Below are 20,421 nucleotides of genomic sequence, written 5' to 3'. Positions count from 1 at the left end.
TTTTAATGAAAAAATACTACAATTTATACTGGAAGCGGTGTCCCTCATAGTTACTTTTCTTTTTTTTATCTTTTCGCCATGAAATGGGATGGGCTAAAGTTCTCACAGAAGGCCAAGGGGCCAAGCGCTACTGCCTTCATCTCGTGCAATTGTGAGATTTTTCTTGAATACAAATTGATTTTATAGCACGGTCAACATTACTGACGGACCACATATTATTTTATGACAGAGGCCGCAGGCTAGTATAAATTTGATCACGGGCCGCAACTGGACTTTGGACATGCCTGGTTTATTTACGTGCAGAACCTCGGTTCCCTTCTTTATCCGCCAGCTCGATTGCTTTAAACTTGAAAGCTGCGTCATGTGCTTTTTTTTTGCATTTTTAATAAAGATGGTCAGTTTCTGCTCATTTCATTTGTGTAGAAAGCGTGTTCCAAATGTAAAATTTCTTCTTCTATGATATTTATTTGCATTTGTGACTTGCATCTTCCTCAATACATCCTGTCTCACTCTTACCTGTTCCACTCGAGTGCCTCAGGCCGCCATTAGAGAAAATGCATACTTTAGCCACATTCAAATCTACAAGGTTTATAGTCCGGGAATTATGGTACGTATGTTCAAAAGAATTATGTAAATTACATAGTAGCACAGAGGGTAAAATGTCTGAGAGATTTGACCCACTTTTGGGTTTGTAATTGTTAGCATGATGCTAAATCAATGTTTTTTGGTCAGTTGTAATTGTCCGTGTATTGCACTTAACTGGGAGAACTCTTCTAATATTCTGACTGCTCTTAAGTTGAAGAATTGTTCACATTCCGTCAAACTGCTGCTTGAAGTGAAATGTTTGTTTTTTGTTGACACGTTCAAATAAAAACATGCTAACAGTGGAATTGGTGAACTTGATTTTGTTTACGCAGTTTAATTTTTTTTTGCATCATTAGCAGTGATTGTTTCTTGTTTTAACAATAATTTATCTTTTTTTGCAAACATTTTTTTAAAGATTCTCCATAGCACATAGCACATGTCAAACACATAGGCAAAATGTGGCCCACCACAAAATTTTATGTGGCCCGTAAGACAATGCTGAAAGTACCACATGAGAAAATCGAACATCAGACCTGCAGCTTTAAATACGTCCACTGGATGTCGCCAAAGCCGTCATTCGCAAAGCACCAACTGTAGCAGTATTTGCTGACTATCATTAACCAACCATAGAACATTGAGGAAACCCATCACAGTGTTATTTACTTAAAATAAGTCACGGACGCTCTATTTCAAGTAATACAAAAAAACTAAAAATAGAACTTGGGTGTCTTTGCAGAAGTTTAAAGAAGCTTTAGTTCCTTTCTGCTATAGATATGGAATATAACAAAAATATAACAAAAGTTCCTATATTTAGCTAAACATTTGTGTAAAGAGCAGTACGGCAGCGCAGTGGTTAGCGCACGTGCGGAACAGTTCTGAGGTACGATCGAACCTTCCTGTGTGGAGTTTGCATGTTCTCCCCGTGCTTGCGTGAGTTTCCTCCGGGCACTCCGGTTTCCACCCACATTCCAAAGACATGTATGTCAGGTTAATTGGCCGGTCCAAATTGTCCCCTAGGTGTGAATGAGCCAACGAATTGTCTGTCCCTCTGTGCCCTGAGACTGGCTGCCAACCAATTCAGGGTGTCCCCTGCCTACAGCCCCAAGATAGCTGAGATGGGCTCCAGCATCCCCGCTACCCTACTGAGGATAGGCAGTGCAGATAATTAATGAATTTGTTTAAAGAGAAAAGACAAATACTTTAAAATTGTAAATTAATTAAAATTGGTGTTTGTGTCCTACTTTTGTCACGTTTAGTCTTCAAGACTTCCCGGAGTTGAATAAATTATAGTGAAAAATAATTAAATTGGTATGCCTTTTTTTTTTTAGAATGCAAAATTGATAAACACAAACAAAAGTAAATATTGGTATAAAAGAAATGAGAAGAAAGGGAAAACAATAAACAAATCTTATATCCCTTAATAATAATTTAGGTGTGAGCCTCAAAAGGACCCCTATTCCTCCGGCTAAACCACACTTCATATGCAATTAATATACGAATTGGCCTATTTAAGAGTGTTTTTGTTATAGCTATAAATGAATTTGACAGGTGGTCAAAAGTGAAACAAAATTACATTGTGAACAACCCTAAACCCACTACGTTCAATGGTCTGGACATTCTGTGCTGCGATTCAAGAGTTTGTAAATAATTTCAAAGAGTTCATGATAACCAGACATCAACTTTATTAATCATAGGGCTAATTCAAAAAGCAGACATTCAGCAACATTTGAACAACGGTAGCAGCGGGCGAATGAACAATAAAGTGAATCAAGTTCACGCCATGCATTCAGCGGGCAAACGCCACCATATTTGCTCAAAGTTGGTGAACAGAAAACTCGGTGGTGCCCTGCTGGCCAGAAAGAGCAGCTTCATGGCTGCCTTTTTTTCTTGATTTTAAGGGTCGATATGGAGTTTAATTTTTTTGGAGCACTTATTGAGAATTAATTAAAAAATGAAAACCCCTTCAGGAAAAAAAAAAAGACCAGAAATTGGTTTCTTGATATAACGTAAATCTTTTTTATTATGTTCTACAACAGGAGATCTACAATGACACTGCAACAGATGAACTCTTGACAAAAGGTTAACTTGACCAAGGCAATTTTGCTAATCAATACCCTCCTTCTTGCAGTGACTCGCCAAACCAATGAACATAAAAAAAAAAAAACCTTGCCCATACACGCTGCACAAAAACTGCGTCTTTCACTCAATTCCAGTTAGAACCATACACGACGGGCAGAGGAGGAGAGTTTGATCACAAGCACGTGAGGCGTTTTCTTTTAACAAGCTGAACAAAACATTAAATAGGGGGGGAAAAAAAAAAGGAAAACAAGATGCGATCGTATGTGGCTCTCCTCGTGTCGGGGACCGATTTCCAACCAGCGGCTCCTGTGGCGCCTTGTCAGCCGTTATTGTTTTGCACGGAATTTATAGTATTCAAGTATATTAGAAGATTACATATAAATTCTGCTTTAGGTTCGATTGAAGATGTTAATAGATGTTCGGGGTTTGGAAAATGGGGGTCTTGAAGATGGCGTATACACGGTGTGCACAAAGAGAAAAAGTGACGATTTGGTGGCTGTTCGGAACGAACTTGCGATGGGGTTTGGATCGGGATTTGCTGTGCAGATTGGATGACCCTGACAATCAGGGTAAAGAGTTCAACAAATCCTGTAGGAAGATGTCTGGATCGGGGAATTCGGAGAGGAGGCCTGAAAGGAGACAAGAAAATTTTATCAAGGTTTACTCTACTGGACAATATTTGATTGAAATAATTTGAATATACCGTTAATTCCGGACTACAAGCCTAACATGAGCACCTTTTTTCAGCCAATGGGGTAAAAAAGTATTTTCTACATTGACGAGTTACATAATTAATTTATACAAAAAAATGCCATGTATTACATCTGCCAAAGGCCTAGAGTAGAGATAAGATCTTGAGCCCTGGCCTGACCTAAAATACAAGTCAGGTCTGGCCAAAAATGCCAATCATTGCGTTCGGGTTCAGGCCAGGCTTCGCTCCCAGCTCCTCCCATGTCGTCACAAGAAATACTTAAAATTTTAGGGTTTGTTTCGGGCTTGCTCACTCATATCAAATGAATTGGTTAGGTCCGGGCTAGATCGGGCTTTAATACCGGCCCGGCTGGAATTCTTTTTAGGCCCAATCTTACCTGTAGACTCAAGGTAAGATCTTAAAGGGACAGTGTGTAATGATTAGCAGTATAATGTTCATTCTGAAAAAAAAAAACAAAAAAACAAATAAATAGATTTGAATATTAGGAAAAACTAAATGGACTATCATGTCAATGTTATCTAAAAAAAAAAAAAAAAAAATCATAGGTCGAGAAATCTGCATTTCTTTTACATAGTGGAATCTATACCTGCTGCCATGTTAGTCTACCGTATGCTGTGGCAATATTTTTTTTGTTCACATTATACAACAGTGCAATATTACACACTGGGGCTTTAAGCCCAACCCAGAGTCTAACCCAACCCAAATTTTGGCCCGATTCAGGCCTAGATTGTCAATCATTATGCCAAACATAATGATTGACAATCTAGGCCTGACTCGCGGCCTTTTTAGAAAAACCCATCAAAATGACAGCCTTAAAATACATCAATGATGGAAAATTTTCAGTTAATGAAACCTCTGAAGACACAGAAATATAAAAGATGTATATCGTTACTTAGTCTTGTTTAAATTAGATTTTGTTACAAAAGACAGGCTTTAAACTGTTATCATAAGTCACCTCTCCTCCTCCTGAGTCCTCACAAATAAAATATGAAATTGTGTGTTCACTTCGGGCTCAGTCCTGCAATTCAAACTGGTCGGACTGGGTCAGGCTTTACCTGCAGGCCTGGGTTGCATCCCTCTGGAGTTCTTAGGCCCAATCTGATCTATGCTACAAACCACTACTTTTTTACTATATTTCAAATACTGCGGCTTTAACTATGATGCAGCCTATATCCTTTTTTTTTTTGGTGGCGGGATTTTTTTTTTTGCCCGGCAACAATAGACCAGTAAAGTAAATGAGTGGTTTAAAAAGCTCAGATTGTAATTGTATGATTAATCACAACTTCTGTTATTGTTACTGGAAACATGGAGTCAGGGAGCTTCAACATTCATGATTTTTGGATGAATTTTTTCCCATAAGATGCTATTTTTTTAGTAGACTTGAAGTCGGGTGTGCTGAAGCACTTTTTGGAGGAAAATGGCAAGTATCAAACGTATTTGATAATTGTGTTACTCGGTCGTCAATTTCGTTCTGAGGGTTGTTCAAAATATAACATTTTTATCCGCGTCATTTTGTTTTCCTTTACCATGTACAAATTGGAACCAAATCTTTGGTGCTTGATACAAATAAAACTGCCTTTAGCAGGGTTTGTACTTTTTTATATGGCCAAATTCAAGCAATTTTTAAAGGACTGACAAGAAATGTTTTCAATCTCTCCAGTAACATAAAGAAATCATATTTTGCATATCCACAATAATATCTGATTTACATTCGTGATTTTTAATCTTGCATGAAAATTCATCAAGACATATGATTTTTGGATCTTGATTTGATTGCCATATAATTGTGGATCTGAACAAAACGTGTGTAAATATTTGTGAGACAAATCTCTCCCTATATAGGTGTTGGGTAAATATGACAGTAATATATACTGTAGTTTACATTTTCACTTGCAGGACGTTCTTCCCATTATAATTTACCATTGGGAAACACTACCTTAAATTTTGTATGGCCCATAATAAATGAACATAACAACGTAATCCTTGCCCTAATATATTTCATAGTGTCGTGTTAAGGTGTAGCATGCATCTGTCCTCTTTGGCATGACCCGAAGGGGCGATGACATTTCATAGTAAAATGCCATACAAACAAATGCCAGCTGCTGTTAATCACAAAGTAAAAATGCTACGAAAGCAAAGCCACCAGTGTAGGGGTCAGATTTAAGGAGAGATGTTGAGAAACATGGCAACAAACTCGAGCATTTACAAGCACTTTACCCACAATTCATTCCTTGAAAACACAAATAACATTTAAACAGTGTCAAGGATTTCAAGCACCTGGAGGACAGTGCTTCTGTCTAGAAATCTAGAGCTCACTTTTTATGAAACGCAGCCCTTATCTGCGTTCTCTTTCGGCGTAATAGTAAACATGGGCTCGTTTTCGTAATTGCTCTGGTGTTTTCCATCCTGAATGGTCACATAATCTGAAAATGTGTGACGCAGTAGAGCTAAAAATGGCTTCAGGTGTGTGCGGGCACAGCGCTGTTGGCGTTCTGCAGCCAAATTCCCAAATTTGGTTGGCGCGGGGCTTGAGCCTGCAATCTACAATACCGTGAAGCTTGTAGACAAAATTGAAATTTGAGAATGTTGGTGCACTTTGTCGTCCAAAATGTAAGGTCATTCTTTGGAAGTTTTTCGATCAATGTCTTTTATGAGGGTTGTACGAAATATAAAGTTTTGATGCGGGTCATTTGGTTTTTCTTTACCAAGTGAAATCGTGCAAAATCTTTGATGCATGATCCAAAATAAGTTTAATCACTGTGACACTCTAATCGTGTGTAATACTAACCGACAACATCAAAGAACTCTGCAAAGGATTCGGCGGGCATGAGCTCATCCTGGAAAGCCCTGAGCACACGCTCGGAAGCCTCGTAGATGGGCATGTCATTGTGACGCACGTATTCGGCAAGCGAGAAAGACCAACCGCCTTCTGTGTTACTGGTGGGGACTTTCTATGGAGGGGAAAGAAAGAAAAAAAAAAGGGTCAACATCATGCTCACCGTTTCAGACTTAGTTGGCAAATTTGAGAAATGATCAAAATGAGTCACCCGCATGGCAGCAGGATTAATTGAATTTAAAGGGAAACTTAGTAATATTTGGTCACTAGATGTTGCTGTGTTGTCTAGTGCTCTCAAGCAAAAGGAAGAATACAAAGTACGGAGACTCAAAGTGACAAAACCATAGAATTTTTCTTCTCATTCTTTTGCCCAACCTTTCACAAGAATTTTGGGGGTACCTGAAGCAGCGAGATAGCGGGCAATCACTGTATCTGACTCGCTTCGGTAAGATTCACAAGACAATCCGCTTGTGATGACATACAGAATACAACTTGTACAGATATATGTCACTATAAAAAGAGTTCGAGCTTTATGCCAGGCTGTGCCCGAAAATTTTATTTAAAAATAAATGCATGCAGTCCAAAGAACATAACTCATTTGTGACAGTGTTAAAAATGACAAAAATAAGTTCATAACTTTTTTTTTTCAAACTGTTAAGGATAATTAAGTACTTTTGTTACAGACTTTGCAGTTGACCACTAAAGGTGCTTCACAAAATGCACACATTTGTTTTATTTACCATTCTACAGCTGCTTATTAGCTTATTCTTGGTTTTGTTCTTAATTTTAATGTTTTATTTGTCTGTCCCTTAAAATAGAAAGAGGTTTATTTATGAATTTATGCCTCTTCTGACCGAGCACTGCGCCTTAACGTTTTTTTTTTTCTTCATTGTACCATTTATTGTTGTGTTCATTTTAATACAATTTGATCAACTTCAAGCTAATTTATTTTAAAATCAAATTATTTGACGAATCGTTTCTACATTAAGGTGAGTAGCCGTCGACTACTGAAATAGTCAGTTGAAGCCTTACACTTTTTTTGCACAAGACGTCACGTTTCCTTTGCCAGCAGAATGACATCCATGCTGGACGGCAGAAAAGCCCTAGCGTTCAGCACTTGAATAATTATTTGAGTTGAAACAAATATATAAACAACACTTTTTACGATGGTGATTGATTGCTGTGCAAGGTTGTAAGCCCGATTTTTAAATGTATCCCTTTTGATGAAGACGACGATGTTTATCTGCAAGTAGACCAAAAGGACTCGTGCCCAGGCCATCACTGGCAGCCCAGACGATTTCTGGGATTTGCAGAAGACATTTTTACAGGCTACGTTTGATGTATTTCCGAGCAATTGTATGTAAATTATGTACGAGTCACGTCAAAGACACTCAAAATAATGAGTTAACTAGTGCTAGAGCTATGTTAGCATCTTATCATTGCCTTTACATACCAACTACTATTGTGATTAGTCCAAGGAATTAAAAAAGTATTCTTCCAAATATCACATGTACTGAAAATTATTATGTGCTCCACCATAAAGCTTATTATGCCAAAATGAACTGCCAAATTATCAATGGATAAAATGAGAGACGAACATTCAGAAGAGAAACGTCATTTTGCCAAAATAAATTTTATCAACATGCTCAAACGTGATTTCCATACAGGGTGCAAATGCCACGTGCTTTCCGTTCTTTTACATTCCCCAAAAAATTAGATACAAAGTAACGCGCAACAGCTACCAAGAACTGGTAAGCATCCAGACATTTATAAGGTTTTAGATCAGCGCCGGTGTATTGGGATACTCCATTTACAATATATTGTGACAGATGGTATGGATCTGACTGGCAGAGTAAACGATTTGTTTAGATCTCTGAATATGTCAGGAGGAGGACTGCATCACTCACAAGCTAGCATTACTAATGTTATCCTCCGTTTCTCTAAATACAGTTTTTTGCAATTCCTGACAAGGTGAGCCACCTCATCTGACAGCTGCAAAATATTCGTTTCGACTAGTCATTGACAATTTTGTTGAATATTATAACTTTTTTTGTATTGTTGTCTACTATTTACTGGCCTCGTCCACTGTTTTTTACAGGTTACTACCGTCCGTCATGGTGTCGTCACATGGTTAAGTCACACGTGTGCAAAGCTTCAATTCACAATGTCCCCTATAAAGAACCACTTTAAATGTTTTGGTGCATTACCCTGAACATGTCATAGACGAGATCCACCAGGCCCCAGAAGAGAAGAGGGGAGCGATAAATTGCATATTCCTTTGGTGTTTTATCTGTAAGTCTGAGGAGGAGTAAAGAAAAAGTGAGGAGGGGCTCAGTTCAGTTCACAAGAGGGAAGAAAAAAAAAAAGAAAAAGAATTGACACTGATGAGCATTCAAACTCGGGCCATACTTGTTGACGCTGCTCGCTGACACCTTGCGGGCATGAGCGTTGACCAGGAGTCTCTGCAGGAAGTAAATCCGTGAGGTCCTCCAGCGTTCAGGTGGCATGATGTGCATGGCCAGGATGGTGAAGTAGTGTGGCCCTTCCACTTCGTACGAGCTCTCCAACCATTTCTCACACTGCTGCTCCTGGAAGGTCTGCAAATTCTTTTCCTCCCGAGAAGTTGCTCGTGTCCTGCAGAGTGGAGGGGAAACCAATATTCCGGATGACCAGAGGCCCTTGATTTCGAGTGTACTTCACACAATCCTGCGTGTGCATTTATCAAGACATACGATATTTAGATCTTGAGGAAATTGCGAATATATTTGTGGATCTGAACAATACGTGTGTAAATATGTTTGAGACAAATCTCTCCCTATATGGGTGTAGGGTAAAAATGACAGTGATATGTCGCTTATATTTTCAGTTGCACAATATTCTTGCAATTACAATTTACCACTAGGAAATGCTACCTTTATTTTTTTGCATGGCCCATAATAAATCTCCACAGTCGATACGTATTCCTTTAACTAAACACATTTCATAGTGCTGTGTTTAGGTGTCGCATGCACTTGTCCTCTTGGTCACGACTTGTAGGGGCCAATGAAGCTTGATAAGGCAATGCCATACAAATTAATGGTAGCTGTCGTTAATCACGTGGGAAAGGCAAAGTAAAGCTACCAGAAAGTAGTGTCTGGCTCATTTTTAAGCATACTTGTTGAAAAACATAGCATCAATTCCAAGCATTTACAAGTATTTCACCCAAAATTAGAACTTTTCAATCATTGAAAAAACTATTTTAAATCATTTTCAAAGATTTTAAGGACCCGTACAAACCCTGTTGATAAAAGGAATACAATTGATTTGGTAAATGTTTTGCAACTGGCTAATCTGCCTTTTTCTCTTACGTATTGAGCACATAGAGCACAGTGTGAATGATGTAAGGGATGAGATGGATGTTGCTTTCTCTGCCGCCTCCTCCTGTGTCCACACTGAATGATTGTTCCGTAGCAAAACGAAGGAACAGCAGTTTGGTGTCATGGATGTTGAGTTGGTATGTGGGCTCGCGCTGGCCTGTGCACTCCTGCAGATATGTGTTGTGTCTGCAAAGAGCAAATGCAGAGTCTTAAAATTGGGACAAATCATGGCAAAAAAACAGGTCATCACTTATACGTTCTCATCAAAAAGTCCCCAGTCTACGGAGAAGAGGTGATTGTTTTTACCTTGCTAAACATGTAGCAAATGCCGATTCTGGCACATGTGGCCCCCAAACAGGAAGCAGTCCATTGCACTTGGTGTTAGCGTTCTGAAGAGCAGCGCTTTCCCACTCTTCCCGCCCACGGGCCAGCCTGCAATCACGGTCAAAGCAATGTGAATTAAAAGAAAATCTTGTAGAGTACGTATTCTTGAAAAGAAATGTTTCTACCTGACAGCTGCCAGATGACAGTCGTAGTGGACAATATTAAAGTGCGACACAGTGCTGTAGCCTTGCTGCTTGCGAGGCTTGTTCTCAAATTCCTCTAATGACACCCGCTTTGTGAAAGTGTAAATACCCAGAACCTTGGTAGGCTGCAATCAAAAGCAGACTTGTTAAATTGCCACAGCCTACTAAAACACCAGGAAGTGTACTGTACCTGGAATTTGTAACCCTCTCTACAAATACAGCAAGTCAAGCCTGGCTCCTCTATCAGCTCCTCCATTTGTTTTAATAGTGAAGTCTTGGTCACCACCTGACCTTTCTCATTAGTCTGAAATCCAAATGCACACACAATGTTTTAGTTTTTCAAGCTTGTTGATGACAGAAAAAAAAATCCAACACTAGTAAAGTGAAACCAGTGTACCGTCATGCCCAACGTTCCCAGGGCCTTCTGTCTCATAGCCATGGCCATACGCTTCTTTTCTGCTCTTGTCTCCCTTCGCGCTGCCTCAATTTTCAGATTAACGTCACTGTGCTCCCTAAGAGCTTCCAGAAGGTTTTCTGCAAGCGTACCAATGCCTTCATCGCTGGAAACCTGCTCCAGCTTGTGCAGGCTAGGAATTGAATCGGTGCCGATCAGAACCTGAGCAGAAAAAAAGTAAAATTTGACGATTATGAAGATCACGGTTTTAATCAAATGTAATTGTGAAAAAAGTACAAGGAATAAACTACCTGTGTAGGGGGATGCTGCATAGCCAAGCCGCGGAGCAATCTTAAAATGAAGGGCAGGGCAGGTCGAGAGAGGAACTTCTTCCAGATGTCGGCATCCAGACTAACAAGAAAAAAGAGGCAGAACTTCAGCATGTGTAGACAATTTTCACGTGTTGTAGGGATATAAAGGAACAAACTTTTTGGCATTTGGGATATGTTTCTTCATATAGTCCAGTGCATTTTGAGTGATTCCTTTTAGCAGAATAAGATCTTTTAGTTGATGGCCATTACTGTTATTTTTAATTCCAGCAGCAATTTTACAGAAGCAATCCAGAAAAACTTTATCATCTGCACTACAATCCTCATCGTACCTGAAAGGACATAAAAGTTTTAATAATCTCAAAGAATACTGAAAACATGGCGTTAAGAAATTGAGACGTATGAGACCACCAGAGTAACTCACTTGTCAAAGCTGCAGCATGGTTTGAAGCGCTCAACCAATATCCTCATTTTCTCCAGTTCGCCAAACGACAAGTATGGGATGATGCGAAGGAGACCCTGCAACACACTGGGGTTGGAACGCACAAATGGAGTGTTGATCTGATCCAGCAACATAACAAGTTGATCTTTGTCACCAGTCAGCAACAAGTTACCCTGAAAGAACAAGGATAAATGATTAGAAACATGGGCATCCTTGTTAAATTAGGTCACGGTTTCTATAGACGTGGGAAGTTCTATCTCATGGGGACTTCAACAACTGAATATTCCCTTTGCGCGTGCGCAATTTGATATATGCATACCAAAATTGTCAGCTGTGACACCCATGTGTGACTCTAGGGCAGGGGTTCGGGAACCTATGGCTCGCAAGCTTCTTTTCATGAGTACATCAGGATTGGAGATAAAATTTACTGTTGCACGTTTCTCTGTGGCTTGTGTGATACGTGACAGATTTTGGTACATGTGAGGCTGGAGCAACACAGAGATTTCTCCTGGTCCAATACAGTTTATACAGAGCACATTGTCAACTACAGTTTACAGTCAGGGTGTCACACCAACATACCCCATTGACAGTAGGTCCCAAAGAAATCCTTTAAATAGATGCCCATTAAACTACGTAAGTTCATGGTGGAGATACTTTAAGATGAAAACCCATGGAATTGTAAAAAAACCCAAAACGCTAGCAAACCACAAAAATAAATCTGATTGGGTGAGCAGTAGAGGTGAAAATGAAATGAAATGATCTGCATTTATATAGCGCTTTTCAAGTCAAAGACTTCCCAAAGCGCTTTACAATGTGCTCCACATTTCCCAATAGCGGCCTTGCAGCCATGTAAGGCGCTAACCTGCTTATTGGGGGTATTAGGGGTTCAGTGTCTTACCCAGGGACACTTCGACATGTAACACGGACGAGCCGGGATTCGAACTGAGATCCCTTGATCCAAAGACGAGCGCTCTACCTCCTGAGCTACTGGGCAGATCTTTGCACACAGCACTCCCTAAGCTCTCTCTCGCTCAGCATGGTCTGTTCCAAAGGTAAATACGACGATATCCTTCTTGTTTGCAGTATTTTTACAAAATGATTTTGCCTGCACATTCTTTTAAAACTATTATTTAGAATATAAATGATGGTCAAAATGAGCCACAACACTCTTAACTGAGTGAGGGAGACACATTTTAAAGTGGTATATTTTTATTGATATAGGGGGACACAGACCCTGACATTATTATTGTTATTTAAGATAATTGATCAAATCATCAAATGACACACAGTTAAATTAAATATGCTGAAGATTTAGCTTTTGTCTGGAGAGGGAGTTTGGATGTTACGTTGAATTTTTTGTTAAAATATATGGTGTGGCTCTTTCAAAAAAATAATGTTTGCTTTTATGGGTCTTTGGGTCCAAAAGGTTACCAACCCCTGCTCTAGAGGGTGCATAAAATCAGGTATTGCCACAGGTTCACTTCCTTTTTGTTCTCGTTTGGCAATTGCATACCGCTGATTTCTGCTTTAAAGAAACGGTCCAGATCCTTGGTCATTTTCCTTTTCTGTCGCCGGGACTCTTAAGACCCTTTGGTCAGAGATGCATATTTCACCCTCCAAAGGCTGCGTGCGTGGTTAGTACTAGAACATTGACACGAGGGGAGGTTTTTGTTCATCCAGTCAACTTTTTGTTTGCTACGGTGGCTTGTCTAGAGGTTCTGCTCCGTCTAAGTGCACACCGCTTAACATAGTCCTTTGGCCCTGCCTGGGCTTCTTGGTGAGGTTTGTTTTTGTGATTCCTCATAACTAAGTAAGTATTAGTCATTTAGTGCTTGAAGCACTACTTCTAGAATCGTAGTTACATACATAATTTTTGTTTTTACTCCCTCCCCTGACCGTCTGTGACCCTTTAGTTTTCATTGTATTTGTTCGGTACCAACCTCCTCCGAAATCTCTGCATTAGCTTCGTCCAGAATAATCTCCATGATGCTCAGGACTTGTTCTGCTATTGAGGCTCCACCACTGTCCTTACTCTCCTGTTCTGCCACTAAGGCCTAAAAGGGAAAACAACATTGACATTCTTCAACAAACATGTGTAAAACAAACAGTGTTAGAAATAGATCACATCATAACAAAAGATGATCTTACCAGATTTAGAGTTCCAAGCATGACATTGAGTGTGTTCATCTCTGGTTTGACAAGCTGCTGTCGGTTTATTTTTACTTTTACACAATAACTAAAAAGCTTCAGTAAAACCTAGAAAGATGAAAATATGTTTTCAATGTGGATACATAGATACAATTAATTCATACAGTTGCGAGACAACATAATGGACATTAGTTCCTGAAGGGTTTCATAGTTCATAAATTATATACAATCCGACAGTATCCGATAGAAGTTCATGATTTGCTCCTTTGCAGTTATACTACAAATGCCATTGTTAACATTTATGCAAAAAGAAGTTACTAGAGACTTAACAACCAATATGTAAAAAAAAGTTGCATAAGAAAAAAATACAGCATTTTTGATGACATACTGCTGCTAAGTGCACCTTGTTCATATTTGCGTGCTTACTCATAGAATTTATTTTGGGACTCTGATTCTATATAAAGTATTATAAGGACTTACTGTGAGTAGATGACGTCCCTGCTTAAAATCTTTGATTCCCGACAGGCGGTTGAGCATACACTCCAGCCCGCCACACTGTGCCATGACTCCCGCCATCTTGTAAACCTCTTCGTCATCTTCCTCTTCGTCTAACAAGTATGAATAAAGGCATATGTTGAAGACACACAGAAAAGAGCTTATCAGACATAATAGGTGTAATAGTAAGAGGCAATTATAAGCTAGTCAATCAAGTAATAGAACCTGTTGTTGAGTCTAGTGACTCTATGAACTCTTCAGTTGCATCGCCCAGAAGACCTCTCATTCGATAAATGATTCTCATCGGCTCACCCTTAAAACGAAAAATCAATGTTAACTCGATGATAAGTGATTTTTAGAGGTTTTGGTGTGGAACTTTACCTCGTTTGTTGGGCACCAGACCTTCTTGTAGACTTCAGCGACAGAAAGATCTAAGCTAATGATTTTGTTGTTTACCAGAAGCTGAGGAAAACAGACATGCAATGTGTTTTGGCAAAGACTTGGCTTAACCACAATCAGAGCAAAGGAATAAGATATTGACCGAAGAATTGTCCATCAAAATAGGCTTATTTTACCTCCATGCCACTATCATCTTCAAGGAGGGCCACCAAGTCACAGTCTTGGCAGATCTTGTTTTTAATGTCCCTCATAAGGGGGCCAATACCAGGTTCGTTACTACTGTAAGGATTTCCAGGCATACGACCTTGAAGAAAATCCTCCTGTTGAGGATCTTTTTCCAAAGTAACAAAGAACACTGTAACCTCGTTTTCCTCCTTAAAAGAAAATAAAGCAGAGCGAATGATATTAGTAATCAAAGTTGGTTGTCAAGTGATTATTCTGTAATACAGTACAGTATAATAATGTGAGATAAAGCTGAGATAAAGATAACTCACAGGATAAATGATGCTACACAGTCTCTCAAAAATGAACACGGGTGTCCTGTAGTCATCCAAATTGTATCGCTTTGCAGTCTCAATACAAACTGCCATGAAGGCTTTTGTTTCTGACTCCGTACCTGAGAACAACACAAAAAAGGTAAGGTATGTATCTCTGTGCACAGTGCAAGTACAAGATTGGCATAGGCTTTAATAGACAAGCTCACTGCAGCTGACCTGTAGTCATGTCTTCGAGCATCTCCAGCAGCATGTCCTGAGTCTCATCGATTAGTTTGGTGCGCTGTACTACAAGCTTCCTCAAGCACAGATAACCATTCAGCACTGTACCAACCAGCCGGCTTTTAAAATGCCGCTTAATGGAATCCACCTCCACAAATGATGATAGCAATCCTGCCATAACAACACCAATTCAATCCAATATATTATTAATAGATTAAAAATGTTTGGTTTAATACCAGTAAAGCTTTTGAGAGCATAGCCTTGCTGTAAATCTGTGCTAAGTGTAGCCTCCTCCAGTGCCAGCAGGTTGGCTATTTCCTGCGAGGTACAATTGCAAACACTTGAAATTATTGCACAATATATATGTTTGTAGTTTAAACATATTTGATATTTAATCCTTTACCTTTGTGATAAGATTGCCAATGTAAGGGAGGACCCCACGTGCAGCTAGGTAAACTTTCCAGTGTGTTGGTTTGATGAGCTTTTGATAGAGGCCAAGGTACTCAGCAGCACACTCTCCAGCTGAACTCAACTCATCCAGATAACTAACATGCATTAAGAAAGCACAATGATAAGAATACCTTGGTTTGCTATTCGTAATGTGAGACTTGGTATGCAAACGCAACGATAGATTTTTTTAACGATTACATAGTCAACAACCTCCTTAATATTCAATGAGTCTAACCTCGTGAGAAGGCCCAAGACTTGTTGTTTGCGGCTGGGGATTGTTGTGAGTGCTTCCACAATTGTACAAGCTGCCTGTCTGGCGGCCTGAGTTGCAGGTGTGAAAAGTACCTGAAGCAAGAAAGAGACTTGCATCAACAGGTTTCTTTAAAAAAAAAAAAAAAAAAAAAAAAAAGAAAACACCATTCATCACACAGGGGAAAAAATCCTCATTTTTAATCACCTGCCGCAGCCAATTGTTGTGGCTGAGTCTGAGCAGGCGAGGGAAAAGGATTTCACCCCTCCTGGACCTCATAAACTGTTTCCATTTCCATACATACTTCTCCAGCAGATACTGCTTCCGCATCTCACCCTTTCCCTGGGGTTTTGTCACCATCTCATGGCCTGTCATGCCCGTTAATTGGCAGAGGCATTGGAGACCAAGGTGAATACTCAGCAAAAATAAACCTCTTCTATGCTTTTCTGGACAATACTTACATCTTGCAGGGAGGCATTTTTTCCAGGCTTCATATGATGCTTTTGGATCTTTCTTGAGCCACATTTGGGCCTGAGCATGGATTTCATTACTATAAGGCCTAACGGTGGTCAGGGATTCAGTCGCAGCATCCTTTAACAATAACATTGTGAATCAGATAAGATCGAAAACTAAATGTCCAGAAGGTCTCATACCTTTAAATGATATTTTCTATGTGATACTTCATTTCAAAACTTTGCATTTTTTACTTGGCTATGCATTAACCTTTTAACCCGGTCAGCACATTTTAATTGATGATAAGACAAAACAAAGCGATGTGAGGAAGAGTCAATGGTCACCTTGTTCTTCTTGCTCGTGGGAGCAGGAGGTTTTATCAGCTTCTGCAGGATTTTTAGGCACATAAGGGTGATGTTCTCCACTACTACAGGAGTCTTGACGTTAACCGACATTAGGAACAGACTAAGGGCTGCAAATAAAGATTTAGATGAATCACATTAAAAATGGAAGTACAAATATTATTTAGACAGAGAGTGCAATGTAGGTGTTGGTGAGCTACTTGTCACTGCTTAAAAATAACTCAGCCACTTGCCACAGCGCAGCCGTAGCTCCCAGCACCCTCCCTCTTTCGATATTGAGTCGGTTAACAGCATCATTTCGTACTGCAGATTACTAACCTGTTGTATAAAAGAAAATCTGTCTAAATCAGAATTCCCAGTTGAGCAGCTCATTGCATGATCAAGTACACATACCAGGTCAGGATTTGCCCAGTGACCTTTGAGGGCTGCTGAAACCTTTGCGATAATAAGGTCATTCATCTGCTGAGTGGCTTCTGGGTGATCTCTACAAAAAACACATTAGAATTTAATTGCTTACTTTTTGAAACAATGATTTTAAAGCATGAGTGATTAATCAAAGGTAGTTATATGTTACAGACCATTTAGTTTAATATTATTTCAAAAATAATCAGGCATGTTATAGGTAGGTGCACGGTACCTGGTAAGTAAGCAGATTAGTTGCCGTACTTCTTCTCGCATGGCTGCAGTACCTCGCCTCAAGTTGTACTCAAAAAGCTCACGAATGAGTCCCTGTAGGACAAGGATCTGACGGAGAGCTGGGTTGGTAGCCAGCGCACGTAGAAGTGTTATACAGTGACCCGTGACTGCTGAGGCACAGCCATAACATTTATTGGATGATGTGTGGCCGCAGCCAAGCACAGAGAGAGCACGGTATTGGCTCGCCGTGAAGGTGGGCTGCTGGCTACTGCTGTTTCGGGAGGACTTAGTCGCAGCCTCGCGTTGTTGCAGGTCATATTCAAGCAGCTCTTTGCGTGAGGCAAGGACTTTCTGTGGGCAAAATTTCAATCATCAACAGCAACAGTTATGTAAGCAGTGAGTTAATCATGTAAATGATTTCGCAAGTATTTTGTCTGTTACCTGTATAATTTTGGAAAGCTCATCAAATGATGTTTTGCAGTCTCCACTGTACTCCTGGGCCAGCTGTTGAATGTATCTGTTTACATTGGCGGAAGACGTCCCAAGACCTGCAGCAGCTCCTGTGTCATCCTGTGAGACATTTTACCAAGAAACGAAATTAAACTACAGTGTCAAACCATTTTTTATATTTTTCATATTCAGTAACAACTAGTGCATTTGTTCTTGTTGTTATTGGTTATTTGTATTTGGCCTTATCTATTGCATGTTTGGATACGGAGAAAGGACGCAATTTCATCTGTGCCGTATGTTGTGCATACAGCACATTTGACAGTAAAGTTGAAGTTGAAGAGATGCAAAATGTTTCAAAAACCTGTGGCTTTTCTGGCGCTGCCTCATTGACCTTTGACAAAAGGCTCTCCAGTTGGGGCCTGTGACCCATTAGTTGGTGGTAGACACGATCAGCCTTTTCCAGAAGGGTGTTAATGTTTGTTACAGCCTGGAAGTATGAAAATATGTTGCCATTTAAATAATTTCTTAACGGAAGAAATATCCTGGAATTTATTTTTTAGGTAAGAATAAGTGACTGCTCACTTTTTTCCTGTCTTCTTCGTTCTCAATAGGATCCACAGCACAACATGGTTTTGCGTGAAGCATGAAGTCAAATCTGGCATATTTGCAAAAACCGCAGGCATTGCAAAGAAAAGGGTCCTTTTCGTCATAGTTGATGGACCTAAAAAAAAAAACAAAAAAAAACAGCAGCATACGCTTAAAAAAATGCACTAATTTTAAACAGCTTAGTTAGAATATGTTTCACAGGGAAAGCATCTTCCTCACCTGCACTTGTGACACTGATATACATTCTCGCCACAATTTCCACACACCCCTGGGTTGGCAGGAACAGAGGCACTGCAGCGTGGACACTGCAGTGTCTCAGTGGAAGCCTGGTAATTCTCATAGAAGTCAGAAAACTCAATCATCAGGTTGGACGCCACAATAGGTAGGGGCAGGTCAATTTTCACTTCCGTTTGACCTGGTGTAAGCTGTACTTTCTTGGCTTTATGCCAGCGAGCAGGTCTAAAAATCCCAGAAAACAATGACTGCATTGTGACCCACTGGTCAGTAATAAAGCATGGCGTTAAATAATGGATACATCAAACTCACTTGTTTTTCAACTCCACAATAGCTTGTACCGTCCTGTTGTTGTAGTAGAGGTTGATGGTGCGAACCATTTTGGTGCGTTTGAGGTCACCTATCTTCACAGTGACCCTGCTAATGGTATGGCTGCCAATAAGCTTGACAACTTGCTGTGTGGTAGTGTAGCGGGTGTCTACTTTGATGGATGACAGCTTGATGTTCTTAAGGGAAAGTGTAAAGCATGTATAAGATAAATATTTCTCCAAATTGACTCAAGTCTTGCTATACATACCGAAAAAGGAACCTCTGGGTTATTGCACACCAAGCATGGGTCACTTTCTAGGTAAAAGCCATCAAACTCCACCAGGCCTGATAGAGTGCTATAAAAAAGGCCGACAAAGACTGTAAGTTTGCAAATGAACATTAAACTCACTATATAATAGCAGAGTACATTCAACATACTTGTAGATGTTGGAATTAGGGTGATTTGTAAGGATATGGTTCTGAGTACGCAGGATTTCCACAGCCTTCTGAGAATACTCCTTCAGCTGGAGATAGAGGACACAAGATTATGGTGTGCATGACTAGCTAAATACAAGATGAAGTTATTTTATATCATGGCAAACAGGGGTATTTAAGGGTACAGTAAAAGCACAAAAATAATGTTCATTTTTTCTAAATTACATTTCAGAACTACTATGTATTTTACTTCTAATAGAACAGACCTAAAATGGATTTTTAAGCCAGGACTTTTTACCTTTTTCTCTGTCTGAGGCGTCTTGAGTGAGAAGTATCCAAGAAGGTCTACAAACTGTGCAGCTTTGCGGCCATATGCTGGTAGCTCTGGCCATATGGCCCACGTGAGCTCCAACAACAACTCCTGTTGAGATTTACTTGAGTTCCTGGTGGGAATTGCAGACGTTGACAGGTTATGATATCATATAAAAGAAACCTATATTTTTCTAAAGAAGAACTTTTTTTATTATGTATGTTAAGTGTCACTGAGTGGCCAAATTTTGAAAATAAAATTTCAGAATGGATCGAGAATTTTTTAGATTTGGAAAAAAAATCCTAGTAGATTTAAGTGCACCATTTTTAGGTTAAAAGTTGTTCTTAGACAATGGTATTACTTAATTGCAAAAAAGGATCAAGCATCAATAGATTTATTGTACAAAGTTGGTATGTAGAAATGTTTCATACTTGTAACAAACAATGAGTTTGTAACAATCAATGTACAAAAATGAACATTGCTTGATTTTTTTTTTTTTACATTGTCATAGAACATGCGTATTTGGTAACAAACGGGCATAGTAAACTGCAGCAGATTCTTGGTATTTGGTAGCTCTGATGTCAAAATCCGGCCTTTTTAAAATTGTGTTTTAGGCTCAGTAACATACGAATGTCAAAATGTATTTGTATGATTACCTGTAGATATGTAATGCCAAGCAGTGGGCTTGCCAGCGCACTGCTGATGAGTTGGACTCGAGCAAGAAGCAGCGCAGAAACTGAATGAGTGTCTCCTTGTCTGCAAATTTGTTGAGTTGACTGACCAGAGCCATGCACAACTGATCTTCCTGGCTGCCAACTCCATCTCCTACAAATATAGCAAAAGATGGGGCATGTGTGGGGTGAGGTAGACACCTTCATTAGCCTCTTGACACAACAAAGATGATGTTA

At 39.6% G+C, this 20,421-nt stretch overlaps 1 protein-coding gene across 2 annotated transcripts in view; it reads right to left on the bottom strand.

Annotated features, from left to right (window-relative positions):
- Positions 1–2,577: 2,577 nt before the first annotated feature.
- ubr4 (ubiquitin protein ligase E3 component n-recognin 4) overlaps positions 2,578–20,421 on the bottom strand; it is a 67,684-nt gene continuing 49,840 nt past the window's right edge. For both annotated transcript variants that reach the window (XM_088332137.1, XM_088332138.1), the window contains exons 69-106: positions 20,170–20,338; positions 19,502–19,646; positions 19,207–19,292; positions 19,037–19,124; positions 18,772–18,965; positions 18,445–18,684; positions 18,202–18,340; positions 17,981–18,106; positions 17,611–17,739; positions 17,171–17,520; positions 16,927–17,017; positions 16,767–16,851; positions 16,516–16,643; positions 16,180–16,309; positions 15,926–16,086; positions 15,704–15,813; positions 15,422–15,563; positions 15,255–15,336; positions 15,016–15,189; positions 14,797–14,918; positions 14,479–14,676; positions 14,285–14,365; positions 14,129–14,216; positions 13,889–14,016; positions 13,409–13,516; positions 13,201–13,314; positions 11,243–11,433; positions 10,977–11,150; positions 10,801–10,900; positions 10,493–10,711; positions 10,286–10,399; positions 10,078–10,220; positions 9,875–10,000; positions 9,560–9,754; positions 8,622–8,846; positions 8,420–8,510; positions 6,165–6,327; positions 2,578–3,293 (exon numbers count right to left, since the gene is read on the bottom strand). In XM_088332137.1, the coding sequence (XP_088188263.1) occupies positions 3,229–3,293; positions 6,165–6,327; positions 8,420–8,510; positions 8,622–8,846; positions 9,560–9,754; positions 9,875–10,000; positions 10,078–10,220; positions 10,286–10,399; positions 10,493–10,711; positions 10,801–10,900; positions 10,977–11,150; positions 11,243–11,433; positions 13,201–13,314; positions 13,409–13,516; positions 13,889–14,016; positions 14,129–14,216; positions 14,285–14,365; positions 14,479–14,676; positions 14,797–14,918; positions 15,016–15,189; positions 15,255–15,336; positions 15,422–15,563; positions 15,704–15,813; positions 15,926–16,086; positions 16,180–16,309; positions 16,516–16,643; positions 16,767–16,851; positions 16,927–17,017; positions 17,171–17,520; positions 17,611–17,739; positions 17,981–18,106; positions 18,202–18,340; positions 18,445–18,684; positions 18,772–18,965; positions 19,037–19,124; positions 19,207–19,292; positions 19,502–19,646; positions 20,170–20,338 (5,414 nt within the window). In that variant the 3' untranslated portion in view covers positions 2,578–3,228. The remainder of the gene's footprint in view (positions 3,294–6,164; positions 6,328–8,419; positions 8,511–8,621; positions 8,847–9,559; positions 9,755–9,874; positions 10,001–10,077; positions 10,221–10,285; positions 10,400–10,492; positions 10,712–10,800; positions 10,901–10,976; positions 11,151–11,242; positions 11,434–13,200; positions 13,315–13,408; positions 13,517–13,888; positions 14,017–14,128; positions 14,217–14,284; positions 14,366–14,478; positions 14,677–14,796; positions 14,919–15,015; positions 15,190–15,254; positions 15,337–15,421; positions 15,564–15,703; positions 15,814–15,925; positions 16,087–16,179; positions 16,310–16,515; positions 16,644–16,766; positions 16,852–16,926; positions 17,018–17,170; positions 17,521–17,610; positions 17,740–17,980; positions 18,107–18,201; positions 18,341–18,444; positions 18,685–18,771; positions 18,966–19,036; positions 19,125–19,206; positions 19,293–19,501; positions 19,647–20,169; positions 20,339–20,421) is intronic.

The sequence above is a fragment of the Urocampus carinirostris genome, chromosome 3, assembly GCF_059441175.1.
Source record: "Urocampus carinirostris isolate Australia breed hairy pipefish chromosome 3, RoL_Ucar_1.0, whole genome shotgun sequence".
NCBI lineage: Eukaryota > Metazoa > Chordata > Actinopteri > Syngnathiformes > Syngnathidae > Urocampus > Urocampus carinirostris.
This window is presented reverse-complemented; position numbering and strand designations above follow the sequence as displayed.